The following is a 20,537-nucleotide window of genomic DNA, read 5'->3' as shown; positions in this document are numbered from 1 at the left end:
TCTCCCTTTCCCGTTTGAGGTTTGAGAGCAATCTCCTTTTTCCAGCCCTTCTTCTGATTTGCATATTCGCAGTGCTGTTTTTTCCCTGGCTCTTCGAGCCTCGCCGCGCGTGCATGCAGCCCCATGCGGCCGGGCCCAGTTCGCCAATTCCTCTCTGAAGGGAAGAAGAGAAAGAAGGCTAGGGACAGAAAGAGCGACACATCTCGCTTTTCTTTTTTCCCAGACGCGTCTCTCAACAAACAAATGAGCGTCTGTTCTTCCTCTCTTTTCGCCGGGGATCTCTCTTGCGCCGCCCTCTTCTTCGCAAGCAGCCGCGCGGTGTTAGCTGCTGGCCACATTTTTGACTTCTCGTGTGGAGGAGACACGACACCCGGTCCGCTTCGTGTTTCTCTCTCTCAGAGCGATTTTCTAATTTTCGCTTAGCTCTCCTCCACTCGTTTGCTGCTCCTGCTATCGTTTAAAACTCACCAACTTGGGGTTTTCTCTTCCGCCAAAACTGGGACTTCATCTCTTGTCTCTCATATCGCGGTGTGTATAGCCTTTTTAGGAAAACTTTGCGAGATTGGGCCCTCCGAGACTTCTCCCACCTCTCGTGAGATGCCGTTTCCCACCGCAAAAACGGGTCACCCCACAACCTTCCACGAGTTGCAGAGAAATTCTGAACCGTTCAAAGACAACTGCCAGCATGTCTCCCCTCGAGTCTCCTCTCTCCCGTTTTCCTGCTTCGCCGTGTCTCTGTTCTTCCCTTTCTTCTTCACCTCTTCGCACAGTGAGCTGCGCAGCGGCGAGCGGTCCACCGCCTGCCGCCCCCCGCTGCCCACAGGCCGAGATGCAGCGCTACTCGCGGTCCGCTGCCTCCTCCATCCGTTCGCTGCGTCTTCCCCTCGAAAGCCGGTTTGCTAGTCTGAGAAAAGGAACGCACGCCTCGGTCGGTTCTCGCAAGCAACAAAGGGGATTGCGGAACCCGGAGCCTTTCGCAGGAAGTTCCGGAACCCGCTCGCGCGACGCGTTCCCGATTCACACACCCTACAGCCACCGTTGCGACTCACTCTCGCTGGGTTCTGTCAGACCGCAAAGCGGCGAAACGGAGAAAAGCGCGAGCATGTCTCACTGTCGGCATCTCTCCTCTGTGCCTTCCCGTAGACTTCTGCTCCGCAGCCCAAGTTCGCACCCGCCTTCCTCACGTTCAGGCTCTGTTTCCGCTGCCTCAGGTTCAAAGCCTTCTATGCGCAGCGGTGGAGCGCCGTGCCTCGCCTCTTCCAGTCGACCCTTGTTCACGCCCGCTTCGCCTGCTTCTCGAGAGGCCGCCTCTGGCGTCGCTTGTTCTGCGAACAGCTCTTGCCGAGTCCTGTCTTCCGTCGCCGCCCTCGGAGCGTCTCCGCGCTCCGACGCTTCTGCGTGCGCGTCTGATGCACCGGAGCGCGCTTCTGCGCCGCCGTCCGTTTACGCTCTGCCCTCGTCGGTCACCGATCTCCTTCGATTGCCCGCGGAGGCCTTTCTTCTCCTTCCTCCGCATGCAGTTCTTCCCCCCCTGGCAGCTGCATGTGCTGCGGCGCCCGAGTCCCAGCGCTGGCCCTTGACCGCATGCAGCAAAGTTGAAGCCTACCTTTGCTGTTTCCTCTCCGCATGCCGCTCTCCTCGCAGTCGCACCTCTTTCGACTCGCGCTCTTCTCTCTCGACCTCGTCTTCCTGTCCTGCTAATGCTTCCGCGTCTTCGTCCTCTGCTTCTCCTTCTTCCTCCACTTCACCTTACGCTTCTTCTCTTCTGCCTTCCGCCGTCGTCATCGCCCATTTCCTTGTTGTCTACAGGCGATACCTCGTGGACACCCAGCTGCTTCAGAGGCTCTTCGCTGGGATGCATGCAGTGTTCTCGTCAAGGGTTCCCCGCAGCGCTCTCCACCACACCCTCTCTCAGTCCGTCTCTTCTCTGGCTTCCGCGTCCTCGCTCGTCTCTCCTCTTGACGCGGCCAGCCCCGTCGCCTCCGAAGCTTCGGCGCGTGTGCATGCGCCCGCCTCTGCTGTGCCGTCTGCGTCACTGTCCTCGTTTTTTTCGGCTTCATCCCCCGCTTCCGCTCCTTCAGTGCGGCCCGCGGCGTCTCCTGCTTTGACGCCTTGCGCTGCTGGCGCATGCACTTACCCCCCTGCAGTTGACGGCGTGCGAAACGCCGGCGCCGGTGGCGGCAGAGCCGCTGTCGCGCCGGAGAGGCAGCGGGCTCGGACCACGCGGATGTGGCAAGCGGAAAGAGCAGCCTGCGCGTTTCTTCTGCTGTCTCTCCAGCTCCACTGTCTGTTCCCACTGGCTGCCAAGGGCGGACGCGGGCGCAACGCACCTCGGGAAGATCCCGGATGGGAACTCCGCGAGGGCGAGGGAAGGGTGGGGGCGTCTGCGTCTTCTTCCCTCTCGCCGTTGGCCTCGGAGGAAGGCCTGCGTGCACTGAAAAAGGTGATCGACGTGCTGAGTCGCGACCTGGCGCTGATAGCGGCTCTCGGCGGCGGGGCCCACTGGGAACTTTGCGCGAGAGGATTCGGAAGCAGAATCCAGCGAGGCCGAGAAACGGACGCGCAGCGCCCAGGCCAACTCGCCGAGGCCGGAGGCGACGCGCCGGCACCAAGCGACGGACTGTCCCCGCAGTTCCCAGGTACACCGCAGATCGCTCGAGAGCTGCTCACAGACGAGAAGAGAACCTATCAGCTGAAAGAAGGCGCAGAGAGAGAAGGCAGGTCGGGACGCACACCCACAGCCGCCCTGACCGATCAAGCGAATGCAGCCAGGGACGAACAGGCGATCGCTCTTCAACGTGCCCGAAGTGCGATACAGCGGAGACACCAAAGGGAACGAATTTTGGCTTCTAGAGAACCTATTGCAGAGAAGGCTGTGCCGTGAATGGCGGGAGGTGGGCGCAGCTGCAGGTGCGTGCGGGGAACTGGGTTCGCACTTTGCGCTCTAGGAGTTACGGGAAGTTTTTTGTTTTCTTAGTGGTGGTAGACAGGCGTGGCAGAGGGGACAGGTCGGTTCTTGTCTCAGATGCGCCGTGGTTCGAGAGGGAACTTGCACGCGTTTTTCTGGTTTCAGCGAGGCAAGGACCGCTTGAAGCGAAACGAAATGCCTGAGCACAAACGGCGGAAATTGTCTCCCGTTTCGTTCTCTGTTGCAGCGGTTGCGGCGCTTCGCCACGAGGCTGCACCAGTCCCCGTCCGACTGAGTCATTTGTTGACTCTCCTTCTGTGTCGCTTTCCTTTTCCTTTTCCTCCTGCCTCGTCTCCTCCCTCTGCCGAGCCCCCGGCGTCGGCCCCGCTTCCCCTTGCCTCGTCTACTCAACCGTTTCCCTCTTCTGCCTCGCCGTCTTCAGCGTATTCCTCTCAACCGGGAATCTCCCACGACAAGGAAGGCGGCACGAAACAGACCAGCGGAGCTCTCCAGTGCGTCAAATTTCAGGAAACGCTGCGAGACGCCTGTGTCACTGGCGCCGTTCGCCTCCTTGACAGAAGCCTCGGTTGGAGCAGACTGAGTGTCTCTCCTGCGCTTGGCCCGGCGGGTGAGCTTTTGTTCTCTCTCGTCGCGGGGACCTCTTCGTTTTCCTGCAGTGCTCTCCTACCCGATGCGTCTCTGCCACTGGGCGTCCGAGTCTCTGTGTGCTGTGTTTCTCTCGTCCGTTCCGTTTCTCTATTTGCTTTTCGATCTCTTCTTTCTGCGTACCATGCACTCTCGCGTCCGCCAGTGGACGCGATGAACCTAGCGTGATGGGGCAGGTCTCCCGTGTACATACACCCCGCAACCGCCTGCGTGACTCTCGCACACTACGACGGTTTGTTTGTTTTTTTCATTCCTCATTAGTCTAGGTGTATTATCTGAGATTCGAGCTCAAGCACATGCAAAAAAGCACAGACATACGCGTATACTGCCATTCCTAGTTACACCCAGCTATTTTGGACGGTTGCAAATAGTTACGCCGGTTTCGAAGCGTGCATATGCACGTCGATGTGCCTTTCTAGTTCCTGATTTCCAGTGCATGCAAATCCGCAGTTGCAGTGACAGGTTGTCCACTGGGACGGATGAGTCGCCGACACCCCCCAGAGACCCACGGAGAGAAGTAGCGACGCGAAGAAGCACTGGCGGCTGTCTTTTCGCGAGAGCGGACGGCGCGTGCGTGTGCGTGTGCTAGCGTTCAACATGAGAAGGACTGGCTGGATGGGCCTTTACGATGCTGCAGGATACAACCGTCCCAGTTGCTTTCGAGTGTGTGGTCTTGGATCGTTTCACCTTCTGCAGGTGTGCAACAACTGCAGGAAGTCGGCCTGCTGCTTCAGCGTTGTGTCGCTACCTCACTTTTCTCTTCGTTTTTCGCTTCGCCGGTTCCTTCTTCTGGAACTCTCGCGCGGGTCCGCTCCGTGAGTGGCGATCGCGAGGCCACCGAGAAGAGCGTCCCGAGGTCGTCTCCACTGTCGCTTCTCTCGCCCTCTTCTCGGCGCCTCCTGGACACTGTCATGCCCCTAACCTTGCCGAGAATCGCCGCCCTCCGACGGCGCCTGCACTGTCTGTCTCGCGTTCATGAAACCGACAAGGAGAGACGGGACGACGACACACGGAACGTTCGAGTCCACAGAGCCCAGGCCCCGCCGGGGACGGACGGGTCGTCGAGCCGCGTGGCTGCGGGACCTCCGCCAGGCTTTTCGGTGTCAGAGAAAAAGCTTCAGGCTCCTGCGCCGGGCTGTCCTTCCCCGCATTCTGTGGGTTCCACAAATTCGCCGTTTTCGCCTCTCGGTCGAGATGCGGACGTTCGCGAAGGGAGTTCCGTTGGGAACTGGGCACGTTTCAGAGAGGACGAATCGGACAGCCAGGGAAGAGAGCCGGCAGCGAAGCGTGCTGAACCGCCAGAGGCGAACGAGTGCCGAACCTCCGATCGCCGTCGAGACACCCAACCCCGCGCTGCGGGAGAAACGATCCGGCGCGTGTCCGACCTCGAGGCGCTTCTAGACGCAATAGAAGGCGGCGAGGCAGACTCTGACGCTCTCGACGGTGTCAAGCTCGTAAGCGGACGGTTTCGTGTGTTTCTTCCGTTGTTCATTCTTCCTTAACCCAATGGTCTGAACGTCGCCGAGACGCGCATGCCTGGAAGAACCGCAAAGAACTCTGGGAGAGGCGCCAGGACCAGCGCGAAGCGGAAACGAGGCAACGGTCATATGGAGATGCATGGTTGGAGCGGGGGGAGAGATGCTCGGGGTGACGTGTTTACAGGAGCGACGCGCGTTGTTGTCGCCCTTCCTGTTTTCGGTGGAACGTCTCCACGGTTTTACTTTGGTACATCCTCTAGCATGTCCTGTGTCGAGTGGTTCGTCGCGCTGACGCGAACCTCACACGAAACACGCGCGCTTCACCGGAAACGAGAGAGAAATCGGGAGACTGCCGGTGGACAACGGGATGTGCAGTCTAGCGTTTCGCCTTTCTCCATGGGCCAGTTATCCGCTCCTCACCTTGTTGCGATTTCTTCTCTCCGCTAGACGGTGGCGAACGCGCTCAGGGCCTCGTCCACCCGATTACTCCCGACAGTCGCCTCAGGTGAGTGTTCGGAGGAGAACGTCTCCCAGTTCACTGCGCCAGGAACCCCCAGCATTTCCTCAAGTCCCATGAGACTTCACGTCCCCATCATGGAACCAGGAAAAATGGGTGTCGCGTTCTGTGTTTGCACGCCGTGATGTGCGCGGCCCGCGCTGCGCACAAAAAGCCCTGAATGGCTGCTAGGGCCGTCGAGCAAGGCGTCGGATCTTCCTCAGGTGTACAGGCAGCCGTGGGGGCCGTGATCTTCCGAGACTTCGTAGGGATGGGTTGCTATGAGGCGTCCGGCACCTCAGACACTCAGCGGAAAGAATATCGGTGACCGCTTTTTTTCGTGCGAGACTTCTGGTGTGCCCAGTTGTTTTTTCCGGCTGTATCTTGTGGGATCTCCATGTTTTCAGCTTGCAACATTCTCGTCCCCCTCAGCGTCGCCGGCACGTCGGTGGCGGTTGAGTGTGTCGAGTCCAGGTGAGGAATACAGATGGCTTCTCAAGCGGCCGCGCCCGGTTTCGATGCTTCCGCGGCCATTCAGGCCTTTCTCTGTGTTGCGTTGACACGGGCAAGCGGCCGTTTTAAGACACATCGAAGCGATGCACATTTGGAGACGTGCATCATTGTTGGCAAGGCCACGTGAAGGTTCTAAAGATCGCGAGGGCTTTCATGGCTGTGCTGCCGAGGTAGACCGCTCCCAGCTTTAGCGAAACGCTGTCTTTGTTGCTTGAGAAGCTGCGGGATCCGGAGACTGCGTGGGCAACACAGAGAGCCGACAGGGGGGATGTCCGTAAGCGTTGCGTGTCCTGTCTCGGAAGGAAATGAGATGCTTTCGTGGCTGCCGTTTCCACATTTCAGGGACGTCTTCGTCAACGCGCCAGATATGCCCACGCTGCCCGCAAAGCTGTAAGCCATCGGGAGTCGCCGCAGCGGCGTGTGTCGTGCATGCACAGAGGCGAGCGTCTGCTTCGTCCATGCCTAGGCCATCCTTCTGTCCATCGGCTGTGTACGCGGAGCACCCATCCGTCGCACAGAGATTGGGACTGTCGTTCCTTCTGGAGGCGCGGCACCATAGACCACGTGGAGTCTTTCAAACACATTTTAACCCCCCCCCCCTGTGTGGAAACAGTTGGATCGCTAGCCCTATTTCACGGATATTCAGCGCCAATTTTGTAGGGACATTTACAGACATCTTTAATAGAGAGAAAGGGAGCGAACACGCGACAGGGAGAAGCAGAAGCCGATTCACGCATGCGGTTCCTGTTACTTGCCTCTCCCGGTTTTATCCGTTCCCATCAGACGCCATGACATTCTCTCCATTCTCGGCTATCACATCGTCTTCGTGTCTTTCCGCGACGTCCCGGCTCCTCCCCGTCCCAGCGCCACGCTTTGTTCCCAGCCCTTTTCTCCTGGCCTCCGGGGCGAACAGAGACGGCAAAGGGAAACGCCAGGCCTTGCCGATTCCGACGAGAAGCGACAAAGCAATTTGATTCAACTTCTGCGCCTCCGTCTCGCCGCAGCCTTCATCCGAGGGACTGTCCTGGAGCCTGATCTCCTTCTCCGGAGATCGTCGTGGATTCCTCTGCTAAAACGCGTTTCGCCCGAGTTGCTCCATGAGGCATGCATGCATGCGCACGAGAAAGAAGCACGAAACGAGCACACCCCCAGCACTTCTCTCGTTGTGTGAGCGAAAGAAGCCTGCGCAACGGCGAACGGCCAAGACAGCGACAGCTTTCCGTGACACGATGAGCGCAAACACGAGCTCCAGCACGAGCAAAGAAAACAATAGCACCCGACACTGTTCTTCCTCTCTCCACAAGGAGGGCTGAATGTTCTGAGAGGGCGTTGCCTAGCACGACAGAGACCAAAACCTGAGTGAAGCGCTGTGGAGGGCTCCATCCCGCTTTCTGGAGGTTTTTTTGCCGTTCGAGAAAGGATACGCCTCAAGGTGATCACGGCACACACAAAGGGATCAGAATCTGAATGGTTACCCGGAGTGTTCTTCTGTTTCTCTATAGGCGGTGTTTTTTAATCGCTTCTCTGTGGCATGAGCTGTCCGTGTGCTAAACTCGGTCCGGATACAGTGGTGCCTCCTGATTTCGCTGTTTGGCCCGCCGAAGCCTTTTAAAGGAGACGCATCCTACTCAGAAAACGGTGACTGAATGAACCGCGAATACGCCAACACTTCATCTCGTTTGCGGCCTTCTGCGTCAGAAGGGGGAAGCCACGCAGTGCCCCGTCGCCTCTCCCTTTTCGCCGCTTATCAGTCGGCCTCTTTCTAAGAGAACTGCAAACGGAGGCGCAGATTTTCCCAGCGAGGAAAACTCGCACCTTAGCGTCGGTTGTGTGTGGGTGGATCTCTTTTGAGCATTCCTCGGATAACCTCGGAGGTCACATCGAGTGCTGCGTAGCTCACGGGACGCCCTTGTTGCGGGCGAGTGACTGGCTCATGGCAGCGCCGTGTCTATGCAGCAGACGGTCCGCAGAAGACGCTCGGCAACAAGGAAAAAACGCGATGTCATGACGGTTTCTGGTTCCCTTGTTTCTTGCACGATACTTTAGCGCCCTCGCCGTTTCTCTCGAGGTATAACGCAACAGCGGAAAAACGTCCGAAGGGCAAACTGAAGAAGTGTCGCTTCTGCCATCCGCAGTCTACGCGTTTGTCCGACTCCCGCGAGAAGGCAAACGCCTGCATGAAGGTACGACGGTTCCCACTGTCTCTCTGAACGGCTAAACATTTTTGGGCATCCCTTTAACTCTCAAAAACAAATACGCGTTCCTCTGAAAATCTTTCGCGTGCACTCCAAAAACGAGAGACGACTCCCGTTTGCGTCTCCCAGGTGGGCACAGTCAAAAAGCCGCTGCAAAAAGCCCATGTCCAGCCAGCTCTCTCTACCGCGTTTACGCGAGAAAGCGATGATGCAGGAAGAAAAGCGACTGTCTCCTCTCCCCGGTCGCTTTCGGTGCCAGTATCGCGACTGGCTAGAACAGCTTCCTTCATCCGAGAGTATTCTCCGACGAATATTCCACGTAGAGGAAACCGTCGTCGGACACGTGCTGTTCGTACACTTCCTGCATCAGTGCACCCGCCTTCGGAGCAGTGTTCTCGACAAACAGATAAATCGTCTTCTCGTGAGTCAGTGGCAACCCGCTGTTCTGTGCACACTGGTTGATGTGCTTGTGGATGATGTACTTGAATTCTCCTACGAGCATATTCATCGGCACCAGAAACCTGCACGGACAGCGACACGGGCCAGAGACACCTGGCAAAACAACCGTGGAGCTTTCGACGTGACAACGCGCCTCGAACGATGCACAGCACTGGAAATGCGTCCACGTTGATTCTTCCGCTGGACCCTTTGCCCCAGGTGCACACGCATGCATGAAGGTTGACGGAGAACACGACAGTTGACGTAAGGGAGCGACAGCCTGCAGGTCAAACATCCTAAACGAAGAGGACAGATCTCTCCAGGCGAACCTAAAGCTATCTGCGTACCACAAGATCGTGTACCGGGGTATGAAAACGGTTCCCCAACACCGCACAGACGACACGGAAGCTTCCGAGGCTGTCCGCTAAAAGTCGATTGCGTCTCTGCCCTCAGCGGAAAAGACGCAAAATGTGAAAAGGAGCATAGCTCTGAAGGCATGGACGTGCGAATGAAGCTTCGGGGATACCGCTCACATCTGCGCGGAAAGAGAAATGAAACTCAGCCGGCTCACGAGGGCAACTTACTTCTTTTTGTCAATCACTGGGAGGTCCGACCGGGGAGCCTTTTCGCATATAACCGGAATTCGGTTCGGATACTTGGCCCGAATGCGGTGTGCCTCCGCCGTCCTCTTCTCTGGAAGCAAATGAGAACAAAAACGCTGTGGCCCAACATGTCAGTCTCGAAATCGAAATGCGGTATCCTCCAGGCATCGACAAAGTCGTCGACTGAAGAAGACCACGTTGATTTGGATCGTTTAACGCTCGAACACGTCCGCTCTGTAAGTCTCGGCGCAATTTCCCAGGGCAACTCACACGAATTTTCGCTCGTTTTCGGTGAACAAAACAGACCGCGTTTCAAGCAGATGAGATAGACACACAGTCAGAAGACGATTCCAGCTCGCAGTAGACGGCACTGACCACCTGCTGAGTCTGGATAACATTTCAGGTGCCAGCAAAAGGAATCCACGATCAACACACAAATGGACTGGAAAGCCACTGCTTTACGACATCATGCGATTCACACCGTAACCAGGTGATGGCACAGAGCAGGCGGATAACGACAGGCCGTGATCCAAAAGAACCTCCTGTGTGTACGCTTCGCAAGTGTCTCGCTACCCCATGATAAAGACCGCTCAGGAGAAACAGACTGCGCGCGAGCGGTCGCGCCCGCATCTACTAAGCAAAACGCGTCCCTTCGCTATCTATAAAAAGGTTCTGATAGTGTTTGGGAACCACGAGGCTCGGCTCGCATTGTATACGTTAAGTTTCATGGAAGGAACAAAGAATCGGAAACTTGATGAATTTCGTCGCTCGGTGAACGGCAAGGCATGCTCGGATGTGTTTCAGTCAAGTTCGTCCTTTCAAATATATAGAGAACTAGTCGGAAACAGCGGACCGGAAAGGCCGCGACACCAGCAGCGAGAGTTACTGGGAAGACGAGAAAAAAGGCAAAAAAAATCATGAGTTCAGACACACATAGCGCAATTGCGGAAGGAGACAAGGTCGGGTGAAGGCTGAATTGGGGGCAACGGCTCACCAAAGGACACTTCGTCGCGAATCGACGGCATGTTTGTCACGAAGGCGAATATATCTCGGTTTTCTGGGTTTTCCGCGTTCGCGGCACGCGGATAGACACTCGACGGAAAATAGCAGCTACACAATTGCAGTCTGGAAAGGAACAGTGGAACTACTGGCAGACGGTTTTTTTCAAACGAGCAAAACCGTCCTCCGGGGATAGCGTGCATGCGGCAGTTATGTTTCCTGCTGAAACGGAATTCGTCGTCGCTTTGGGCTTCCTAGCGAGCGGGAAAAGACAGCACAGGGCCTTGTCTGTGTCGAGAAGCATGACAAGAGGGTAACGAAACCGTGTCACACAAAGGCAAACAATCGCTGACAAGCCAGAATAGACGACTCAAAAACAAACGGAAACAGTCAACGGAACTGCTTCGGCAAAAAAGGCTGAGTCATAACGCGCCGATTTGACGTTGGAAGGAATGGGTGCTTGTTTGCCAACTACGCGTTCTACGGGGCTCGAACTTGGACGCTTGCCTACTGAAAAGAAAGACGGGGTAAAAATTAACTCCCCGATCGGACGCAAAGGAAAATGGAGCCAACGCGGCGAACTGGAGATATCAGAAAAAAAGAAGAGCATAAGAAACGCGATCGAAGCCGCGCGCCGAAACATGCCCGACCGCCTCGCCGTTTGTGACCAAATCCCGCCCGTGTCCGGTGAAAGTCACAAAGGCGGGTGTTGTGAAGAGGAGGGGATGTATACACGAGCGGAGATTGCCGCTTCCAAAAACGAATTCCTCACAAACTGCCACAAATGATTTCAAGGCGCAGTCCGCTACATAAGTAACGCAAGGGACGGAGAAATACCACATCCCTGCCTTGGCAAAGCCCGCCAGGCACGCGTACCGTGTCCACTGGACGGTCAGTGCAGATCATTTTGCTAAAATACACGGTGTCGCTTTTTCCGCGGGGTGGCGCTAGCAGGACAGTACACATGCAAAAACCAGTAGGTATCGTAGAAATAAATACGTAAACGTAGTCTCAATGGGAAGTAGCTTCACAAAAGCGTACGCCTTGGAGTGGGCAGCGGTGTATGTGCGAGTTCGCCGCATCTCGGACGAGCATATTCCCCATGCTGAGCTGTACTACTGTGCCTCTCCACATTCTTTTGACTCATTTGGACTTTCCCGTGGTAGGTGGATAGGCTGCATGCTGACCCCCATGCTTTCAACTGGATTTTCTTCGAGTTGTCTTCATGTACACGCTTACGCGTAGCGTACCGAGGTGATACAGAGAAGCGAAGCGACGGGAGTGTTCAGGCCCATTAGCGATTCCTAGGATTTTTAGGAATGGCGCGTTGGTCCAAAGCAGCTGTGTCAGAAATCCTAAGGGGTATTCACCTCAGCCTTCCGCCGGAGTTGGAGGAAACGGATATGTTGTGTCAGGTCCCGCCCCCCATGCCGCTGTGCGAGTTATAGAGCCACGTTTCGGACACTGAAAACAATGTCTAGTGATTGCCGCCTCCTATAAATCGAGGCAGAGCAAGAAAGCATTTCTCCACCCCTTACGGGGGGCGGTCATCCGCATCTCTACACCTTAGATCATCGCTGTGTGGCGCTCAGACAGCGGTGTGCTGAGGCGGTGGTCGACACCATTCAATTATATTTATGTATATGAAGGGCGATATGGTGACGTGGACATCCCCGTATTCTGCTTCACTTTTTTTCTCGTAACCTGCATTGACTGCATGCATGCTTAATTACTCCACCGCACGTCGGGTACGCATAGCACGGGACTCTGTCCAAGAATCCCACACGAATGCTGTAAAACTACAAGTATTCGTGGACCAAGGTAGCTATTGGCGTACCAGGCTGCATGCAGGCACGTCACTTTCCAGAAAATGCTCGGATCCGCTGCTTTACTCTGGCTTCGTTCAAGTCACAGTTCTTCGATGGCCCACATCGTGCACGGCTGAATGTACAGGCGCGGCATTTGCCTTGCGTAGCTACCGGCATGCCTTTCAACGGGTTGGTTTCTAGGTTCAGGCGGGAGTTTTTTCTCGGGAGTATTGCAACCTCTTGTGGGTGGTCAATAGACTTTCCGTCGACGCTCAGCTACCTCACGGTAGCATTACGACAGCTCTCTCTGCTCAGCCTTTGCCGAGCAAGACGCACATCTTGACCCATAAAAAGCTTCACAGACGCCCACTGTTCTTGTCACACGTTCCATCGCTTAGGTCGTAGACAGGTTGCAGGAACTGCTCTTGTTTCACGCTCAGCGACACCAGTCGTGCTGTGCTGATACAGGCCTGCGTCTTCTTTCGGACAAAACGCCGATTCCCCCCTCTGGGGGGGGGCAGGCCGTTCTAGAGGACTTGCATAGACGCATAGGCACTTCCGAACTACGGCATCCCTGGAAAAGAAACTTCGAGTTTCCTGTCCTCTACTTCTCGGCACCGCTTTCAAATCGTTTACACACGTCGACGGAGAGACACCAACTGTCGCTCCGGGTTTTGTCTACTGTGTGTGCTAGCCGCCTGTTTCACGCGACGATCCTCTGTGGCACGGCAGACCATTTGCAGTCCTCGTTCGCATGGGACAACAAAGAGACGAATTGAGGAACTGAGGGCGGGCAGCACACAAAAAAGCCCTACAGATGCCCCGCATGAACAAATCCTCCCCCAGGCACAACTTTAGCCTGCGAGCGGTGCCGCCCCGAAAATGCTCATCGTGCTTCTCCGAAGCACCTGAACGCTTCTCCAATAAACTGACACAGAGAGGTCGTCTTACGGTTTTGACATTGTTAGCACACGCGGCTCTGAAGAAACTGTCTTCGACAAGGACGGAGGTACCTCGCAGTTCCACCACGGATTCGCACATAACACCGCATCCACCTGCGCCCCAAGGTATCCCCAGGAAAAAGTCAGGAGGCCCTCAACGTGGAGTGCAAATTTCTGTTACTGAAACTCTCGACCTGACAAATGAGAGAGCAACCGTTTCAGGTTGCCTCCCAGGTTGTGTCTAGAATGGTCATTGCCTGTCTGACGTGCTGCAGTGTCGCGGCGGCTCTTTGGCGGGCCACTCGTGCACCCGCGGCGATCACGCGACGCAGGTAAGGGGTGTCAGATCTAATTTCTCGATAGCGCCTGCGCACAGAAAATGTGCAGGAGACTGCGACAGAGCACACCGATTCAAACTGTCACGAAAATCGAGCTTCGGCGGCATTTCGACGGTACCGCCCGTATAGGAAAGTAGGGCGGCAGTGCCGGGGATCGCGCATTCCGAGCGCACGCCCCTGGCAATGCAGAGTGGAAATGGAAACAAACCGCTTACCTCTGCACAGGGCTGAGCATATCCACGAGGCGCTCGGCCAGTTCCTTCTTGAAGCACTCCCAGGAGGCATCGTTAAAGCGGCTCGCCGCCTCCTGAGGCCCTTCGCCTGTCACGGCGCTCCAAAGATGCAAAAGATTGTGGCAGGCAGCTCGACCCTCAGCTCCGTCCTGGTCGCCAACTCCCTCTCGCTGAGGGTTCGGCGGCCCCGCTCGGTTGTAGGACAAGCCTGCACCGAAAGCCCACGACAGCAACCGCGACTCTCATGAGACAAACGAGAAAACGGCTTACGGGGGCCGAGCGCGAATGGTCATCAAACACGGTGCCAGAAAGAGCAAAGAGCAACGCCTCCCTCGACGACTTGTCGAAAACTCGCGAAACGACTTGTCGGAGCAACGCTCCCGGCAACCGCTACGACTTAGAGGTGCGTTGGTTATGCATCGCTGAAGTCAGAGACTGGGCACCGTGCTCTCCGAACAGGACCACTCGCCTCTCCGATCTCAGTTCGGGGGTCGTTGTACGCCGTGGACCAAGAAACGAAGGGCGCTGTCCCCGAATACACCCGGGAATGCTGAAGGCACCGCTGTACGGCATCGCAGGACTCTGAATCCCCAACGGGGAAGCAGCGCTTGCGTGGTGAGAGACTGGGGGGACACAGCCAAGTCGAGGGCTGGCAACGAGAGGGCAAACGTATCCCCGTGAAGAGTGGATTCCCTGGTCAGTCGCGCATGTTCTCCTCCCACCCGTTTCCCGACAGCCTGCAAGCACGCTGAGCCAGTGGAGTCACTCAACCTGAGGTGTCTGGTTCTGGGAAATGTTGCCTTGACCAACCGAGGGCCTGGCCTGATGTGCACGGCCAACCCACCGGTTATGGAACTCCCCGAAAGCCCTGGCGACTGCTTCCTTTCCCGTCTGCATTTCTCCCTCACCGCGAAGTGTATCAGTCTTCGCCTTGGCGATCTTCAGAGCGATGACATCCGGAGGGTCTAGAAGAAATACGCATCCCTTGGAGTTCAGCGGTGCACTTCCGGACGCATGCGAGCCGCTCTTGCTCATTTTGTTCCCCGGGCTCTGCAGATCTCCGATTCTCGAAGACACTCGCCTGTAGCTTATCATTTTGGGCACACACAGACCCTGCCGTGTCGCCGGTCGCGCGCTCGTCAACCGCCCAGTCGCACTGGACGCCAGAGGGTCTGCCCGCCGACGCCCAGCTGGTTGGTCCCCGCCGGCGCCCTCGGAGGAACAGGGGAGAAAAGAGCGGTTCCACCGCCTAGCGACTTGGCGAGTGAACTCGACATGCTGGCGTTGATCCCCGCCCACCAGCACGAAGTCGGAATCGTGTGACAGGATATCCGCTGCCATCTGTGGGTATGAAGGAGTCGGCAGACACACAGTTCCGGAAAGGTGTGTACACGATCCACCAGAACACGCCCCAAATTCTGTCCACCCTAACGACACTTAACACAGCATCGGTGGGCCCCATGCACTGAACCCACTCTTACGGCTGCGTGCACCAACTCGTTGCATTCACGGGATGGAAACGACGCGAGAAGACGACAGTCGCCTTGAGCCCTCACCTGCGCCTGATCTCACAGTGCCAGGTCGGCCTAACACCCCCCCCCCCCCAGGGGACGGCGACGTCTACTCACCAGTAACGGATAAAACCGCATGCCGACGTCTGCTCTGCGGCCTTCGTCGCCCTGCAGCGCACTGTGCTTGCCGCTGTCAGCCGAGCCTCGCGCTTCTCCGTCAAGGCGACGAATATTGGCCGATGCACCCGTACACCGTTCCAGCCACGCTGCATGCAGAGGATGCCAGACCAGGGGCCACGTCGCGGATGATCGCAACAGTCCACCGGATCACACAGTGGGGAGGCCGATAGAAACAGGGGCCGAGTCTGCCGTCGCATCCCGAGATAACGCTTCTGGAAGCCCCTACACACTACGCCTTCCAGCGCACCTTCAAAGAACCCTGCAACCGGACACACGGCTCGTCGCTCACTCGGCGCAACAGCCGATCCGAACTCGACTCCCTGGTGGCTGTTCCTGCCGATCTGACGAGGAGCCGGTCTCGCGCGGCGTTTGCCGTTTGTAGTTGGGACACGCGTTCACCGGCGCTCCAGCACATGCACTTGCTTAGCAGCCCCATACGATCTGTGATGCGCGCGACAAGGGCCAGCGGATGAAGCTAAGAAACCAGAGCCCTCAGCGGATGGGCTTCGCGGGTTCTACGAGGAGTGTTGTCGGCGCCACAGAAAGCAGGACTGCACAGCCACGCACGTGGGAACACGATAACGGCATCGAACCAAAGTTTGATGAGACAGAAGCACTAGTGGGAAACGTCCCAGTAGGATCCGTCGTATCGACTTCTGGCCACCGCAAGAGCCTGCAGCGCGGGGTCACAACGGCTCTCCGTCCAGTCGCACACGCCGCGAGAACACGCCCAACCGCACCGAACTCACCTAGGGGCGTAGTCCCCATCAGCAGCGTAGCGAGCATGGTGTGTTCGGGGACGAGGCTCTGCACAACCACGGCGGTGTTGCCCCGTGTCTCCGAGCCATCTATCCCGTCGACTTTTGCGTCAAGGACAGGATGTATCCCGGCCGCCAGCAGCATCGCGACTGCGTCGAGCGTCTTCTCGGAGATCCCCTTCGTGTCTTCGACAGAACCCCCCTCGTTGGAGTCCGCCGTTCTCCCTCCGCAGGCGGGGGTACTGGTTCCGTGTCGAGAAACGGCGCCTCTGAGACGGTCGCCGTCTGCTGCGTTGACTCGGCCTGAGCGAAACCTGATTGTCTCCGGAGACAGAAGGCTTACGCCCGTCCGGTCGAGGCCCCCAAACGAGGCGTGCAGGTCGCCGATGAGACATGTGATCGACGCGCCCGACGATTCCAAAGTCGGCAGCGGACGAACCACTGAGAAATAATTGCCGAGATGCAGGTGCCCACTTGGCTGCACAAGCAGGCAAAGAAGCCACCCACGCATCGTTGCCGAAACAGTGCCCGAAAGGCCTGCGGAACGCGTGGGCTGACATGTTCAAAAGAGAGGGGGGAGAACGTGGATCCCTGTCCCTCTCAGAAGAGCGCATACGCACGCGTCGCCTTGTAGGTGCGTAGCGACATCTCCCCGGAAGGACCAAATGTGAACACTCACATGAGCGGTGCGTGGGGCTGTGCAATATGCTACGGAGAAGACACCACGAAGGAACGCGAGTCTTCGTCGGCTATGCAGTTCTCGTATAGCTATGTCCGTAACCGTTTCCATGGCGTTCACACTGCCAGCATTCTCCGCCTTTCCACTGTTGTGATTTCGAGGCGGATCGCATGCAGAGAGAGAACGAAAGACACGTGCGTCTGCTCGGCCGAGGGACCAAGGGGTTGCAAATCAAATGGAATTGATAACTTAACGGTCTCCAGTCTTGTGCTCTACCGTTGACGTGTCCAGCTGCCAGCAGCCACCTGTGGCAGGCACGCGGTTCTCACCTGAAGACCAGTCATGACGCGTGAGCCTCGAAATAGCTGGTCCAGATGACCGGCATGATCCTCCATCCACAGAGGCCGTCCGTCCTGGTGCTCAGCCTCCCTCGCGGCGATTCCCCGCAGGTGTTCGCGCCCTCCGTCGTTCAGAGGCTTCTCCGCCTCCTCGTTCGCGGGCGCCGCCTGGCGAGAGAGGTGAAACGCGAGCGGAGCGGCATGCGCAGCCTGATCGGCACCAGCTTCACGGTTGAGGTGAGCGGACGAGGGCGAGCCGGGCGGGGGTGCTGGCGATGCATGCAGGAAAAGGCGACTTCTGCAGGTCGAACGGCTGAAAAAAAGGCATTTTGGAAAGGATCGCAACTGTTGGAAGCGCAGGAAGTGTGGACACTCCAAGGGCTGCTCGGTCCTACGACGTGTACCGATCAGCACGGAATCCGGAAGAGAACAAAGTGCCCACGCCAACCACATCGATCCAGGCTGAACCAAATGGAAACTCCGTGCGGGATGAAGACAGCCTTTCTTTTCATCTTGCATGCGAGGCTCAGAGATCCCGTCAAGCTACCAGATGGGTTCGGAGTAGGAACCTTCCCTGGTGACCTATCCGGTTGGTGAATGCAGCGAAGCAGTAGATATTTGGTTCACACGAACGGCTCCAGTCAGCCTAAGCAGGCAACCGACACGACGGAGCTAGCAGGGTTGCGGGGGACTCGGCAAGATACCTAAATTGACGCAAGACTGCTGCGATGAGAGGACGCGTAACGGAGGGGAAGGCTCAGTTCGCCGGCACCTCGTGACGCGCGACACAACCGTTGTGGGGTTGCATCGAATGAAGGCTACGCCCTGGCACAACCTGACCTTGCATCGTCGGGAGCGCTCCCCCCCGCGGCGTGCGGAGTGTGCATCGGGGGTCTCGCGGATCTGGAGGGGAAATGGCGGGCCGAAGTCTTCTGGTCAGGCCTGGGCTGTGAGGGCGTGGATCGCGCAGCCGTCTTGGCAGCGAGGAATCCGGAGCCAAGGCCTCGTGGAGACGAGAGAAATGCGAGGCTTGCGCGAGACGGACCCTCTGGGAGGTCGCCTCGCCCGAACGTGTGCCGCGAGAAAAGGCTCTGCGGAGAAGAGCCGCGGCACGGCGAACGGCGACAGGACGGAGACCAGACAGTCGCCTCAGAGGCATCGTTGTGGCGAAAGACACGAACCTCGGTTATAAGAAAGGCAGGGAAAGAAAACCGAGGACTCGGCGACGAGGTTCCAGTCGCGACGCCACGGTCGCGCCGTTCTGGAGGGTGTCGACATGGAAATGCGTGCGGAGTCTCCAGATGAGAGTCGCGGAGCCTCCGCGTGATTCTTCCCTCCAGGGCGACACGTGTGTCGACACTTCTTGCGTAGAGGCATCCGACGCAGGAGCCTGGCCCTGTCGCACAAGTGAAGCCGCAGGGAGTGCCTACGCCGGTGGACTCTGAGAACGCACGGTCAGGACGAGCAGGATGAAAAAACTGGGGGCGCCGAGCGAGGGGCGAAGCTTGGATTGGCGGACTGACGAAAGAGGAAACGCAGATAAGAGACACGGCGAGACGAAAACAACAGGCGGGGGCGAAATCTTGGCGTCGCCCCGTAGCGCGCATCGTGAACACAGGTGACCAGGAAGCAGAAAGCGGGAGTCAGCATCGCCGAATAAAAGACAGTTCAAGACGTTCTCACTGCGTATATGGAGGAAAACGGAACGCCACGGTGCAATTATGTGCAATTCATCCATGGAAGCGAGAGCAACAAACGTGGTGATTCAGCTGCTGCGGCACGCAAAGGCATATCGCACAAAGGAAACTAGCGCTTCTCGACGGCGTCGGCGATGCAGCGAAGGGCAAAACGAGACCTATTTAAACTGATTTGACGTGGTTATATTCCGTAGTTGTAAAGCGTTCGTTGTTTGGCATTCGGCCCTCTCAAACTCTGGGATCCGCCAAGCCAGCAGGAGGCGCCCGCTCTAGCGCCCTGAAACAGGCCTCGGAAACATGGTCTCTGCGATGCTCCGTCTCAGAAAGAAAAACAGGAAAGAGTTCGGAGCATGAAAGCTCCACGTTATCACGGCCAGTTCAGCCGCAGACGTCGCGCTCAGAGAAGTTGTCTTGCGAAAAGACGCCCCCGCAGGAGACACGGCCGAGTACGAGAGGCCGGCATGTAAGCCGTGTCTCGAGTCGAGTGAAGACAGAGACAGCAAGTTTCGTCGGGACTGTATATCGGGAAACGCCAGGTTTCTACCAGAATAACGCCACTGAATCTGCTCACTGCAGAGGTCCGTCTGGAAACAAAGACCAATGACGGGATGAAGTCGCTAAATGTAGAAAATTCAACGGAGAACAGCTCCCAAAAGTGTAGTGGTCTCTGTGTAATGCTAGTGGACTGCCACTGTAGCTGAAGAACGTCGTAGAAATAAGAGAATCAATTTTTTTCCTCTTATTGCAGGGCTATAAGTAATTTACATATTGGCATCTAGTTTAGCTGTCGCTTAATTGGACGCACACAGAGTACAAAGTCCATTACCTCCGCTGACCGATTGACGAACGCGAGCCGATACCAGCAAGCTTCTTCATGCACATGAAGAAATGAAATGACAGTGGTTTGGTGAATAACAGGAGGATCGGGCATTATGGGGACTGCAGGCGTGAGTCGGATGTTTTACAAATCGCCGCAGAGAGTAGATGCCACAGCGAAGGAACTGAGATGGCAAATGCAAGCGCCGGTTCGCAGTGCCAAAGGTAATATTTAACTCGCTTTGAATCTAATATTCCGTTCATGGCCAATTGAGCAAGGGATTTCAGGGAGTCCCTAGCAACAAAAGTAAAGTTCTGTGCGGCCTTGCCGTGGGAAAATATGGAGAGAAGACGCCTGCTACAGCTCAGAATGTAGCAGGCTCCTCACGCCTCCGTCGTGATGTAAATCGGCTCGAGAAAAACAGGGCAAAAGAGGAAAGTGGCTCACAAGATATTACCCGTTACGACGGCCGTGTGTAACCTGCCTTACTGCACTCTTTCACCCAGTAACTGCATCGCAGTGTTGAAGCGAAAAGTTGCAGTACAGCCTTCAACCAAAGGCAGCTTGCGGGTTTCAGTGTCGCGTATATTTTTCCATCAACGCAGGTTTATAGATATTTCCTTGAGGAAGCGCGCTGCTAACTTTGTCCCGTCAGCGTATTAGTCACGTCACGCGGATCGGAGCAACTGGTGCTACTAGAAAGGAAAAGCTTCAGCGTATACGCACGTTTAAGGATGCATTCGTAGATGAAGGCGGAGACTTACAAATCTCACGTGTGTGTGTGTGTGTAATGAGAGTTCTTACTTTTCCATCGCTCGCCAAGGGGATAGTGCATAGCTGTCATTCGCCGTCTTCGTCCGTAAGGCCCCAACAAGCTACCCCTTCCGAAACACGAGAACGGTAGGCGCTACCGGTCAACTGACTGTTCATTGCATTCAGGCC

At 56.7% G+C, this 20,537-nt stretch overlaps 3 protein-coding genes across 3 annotated transcripts; 1 reads left to right on the top strand and 2 right to left on the bottom strand.

The window, feature by feature from the left end:
• Positions 1–1,225: 1,225 nt before the first annotated feature.
• Positions 1,226–6,455, top strand: NCLIV_008420 (conserved hypothetical protein; the record flags this gene model as incomplete). The annotated part of the gene is made up of 6 exons (XM_003880357.1): positions 1,226–2,639; positions 3,351–3,536; positions 4,271–5,028; positions 5,500–5,557; positions 5,956–6,022; positions 6,404–6,455. The coding sequence occupies 6 exons, from the start codon at positions 1,226–1,228 to the stop codon at positions 6,453–6,455; spliced, it is 2,535 nt and encodes an 844-aa protein (XP_003880406.1).
• Positions 6,456–8,542: 2,087 nt separating this feature from the next.
• NCLIV_008410 (gamma-aminobutyric acid receptor-associated protein-like 1, related) lies at positions 8,543–10,321 on the bottom strand (the record flags this gene model as incomplete). Its single annotated transcript, XM_003880356.1, has 3 exons — positions 8,543–8,777; positions 9,279–9,387; positions 10,291–10,321. 3 exons carry the CDS (start codon positions 10,319–10,321, stop codon positions 8,543–8,545), a joined length of 375 nt encoding a protein of 124 aa, XP_003880405.1.
• A 2,941-nt stretch (positions 10,322–13,262) lies between these two features.
• Positions 13,263–17,968, bottom strand: NCLIV_008400 (tryptophanyl-tRNAsynthetase,related; the record flags this gene model as incomplete). Its single annotated transcript, XM_003880355.1, has 7 exons — positions 13,263–13,410; positions 13,598–13,823; positions 14,524–14,956; positions 15,244–15,392; positions 16,056–16,542; positions 17,073–17,394; positions 17,922–17,968. The coding sequence occupies 7 exons, from the start codon at positions 17,966–17,968 to the stop codon at positions 13,263–13,265; spliced, it is 1,812 nt and encodes a 603-aa protein (XP_003880404.1).
• Between the last annotated feature and the right edge of the window lie 2,569 nt (positions 17,969–20,537).

The sequence above is a fragment of the Neospora caninum genome, chromosome III (genome assembly GCF_000208865.1).
Source record: "Neospora caninum Liverpool complete genome, chromosome III".
NCBI classification, from domain to species: domain Eukaryota; phylum Apicomplexa; class Conoidasida; order Eucoccidiorida; family Sarcocystidae; genus Neospora; species Neospora caninum.
The sequence above is the reverse complement of the archived record's forward strand: the minus strand, read 5'-3'. Positions and strand labels throughout refer to the sequence as shown.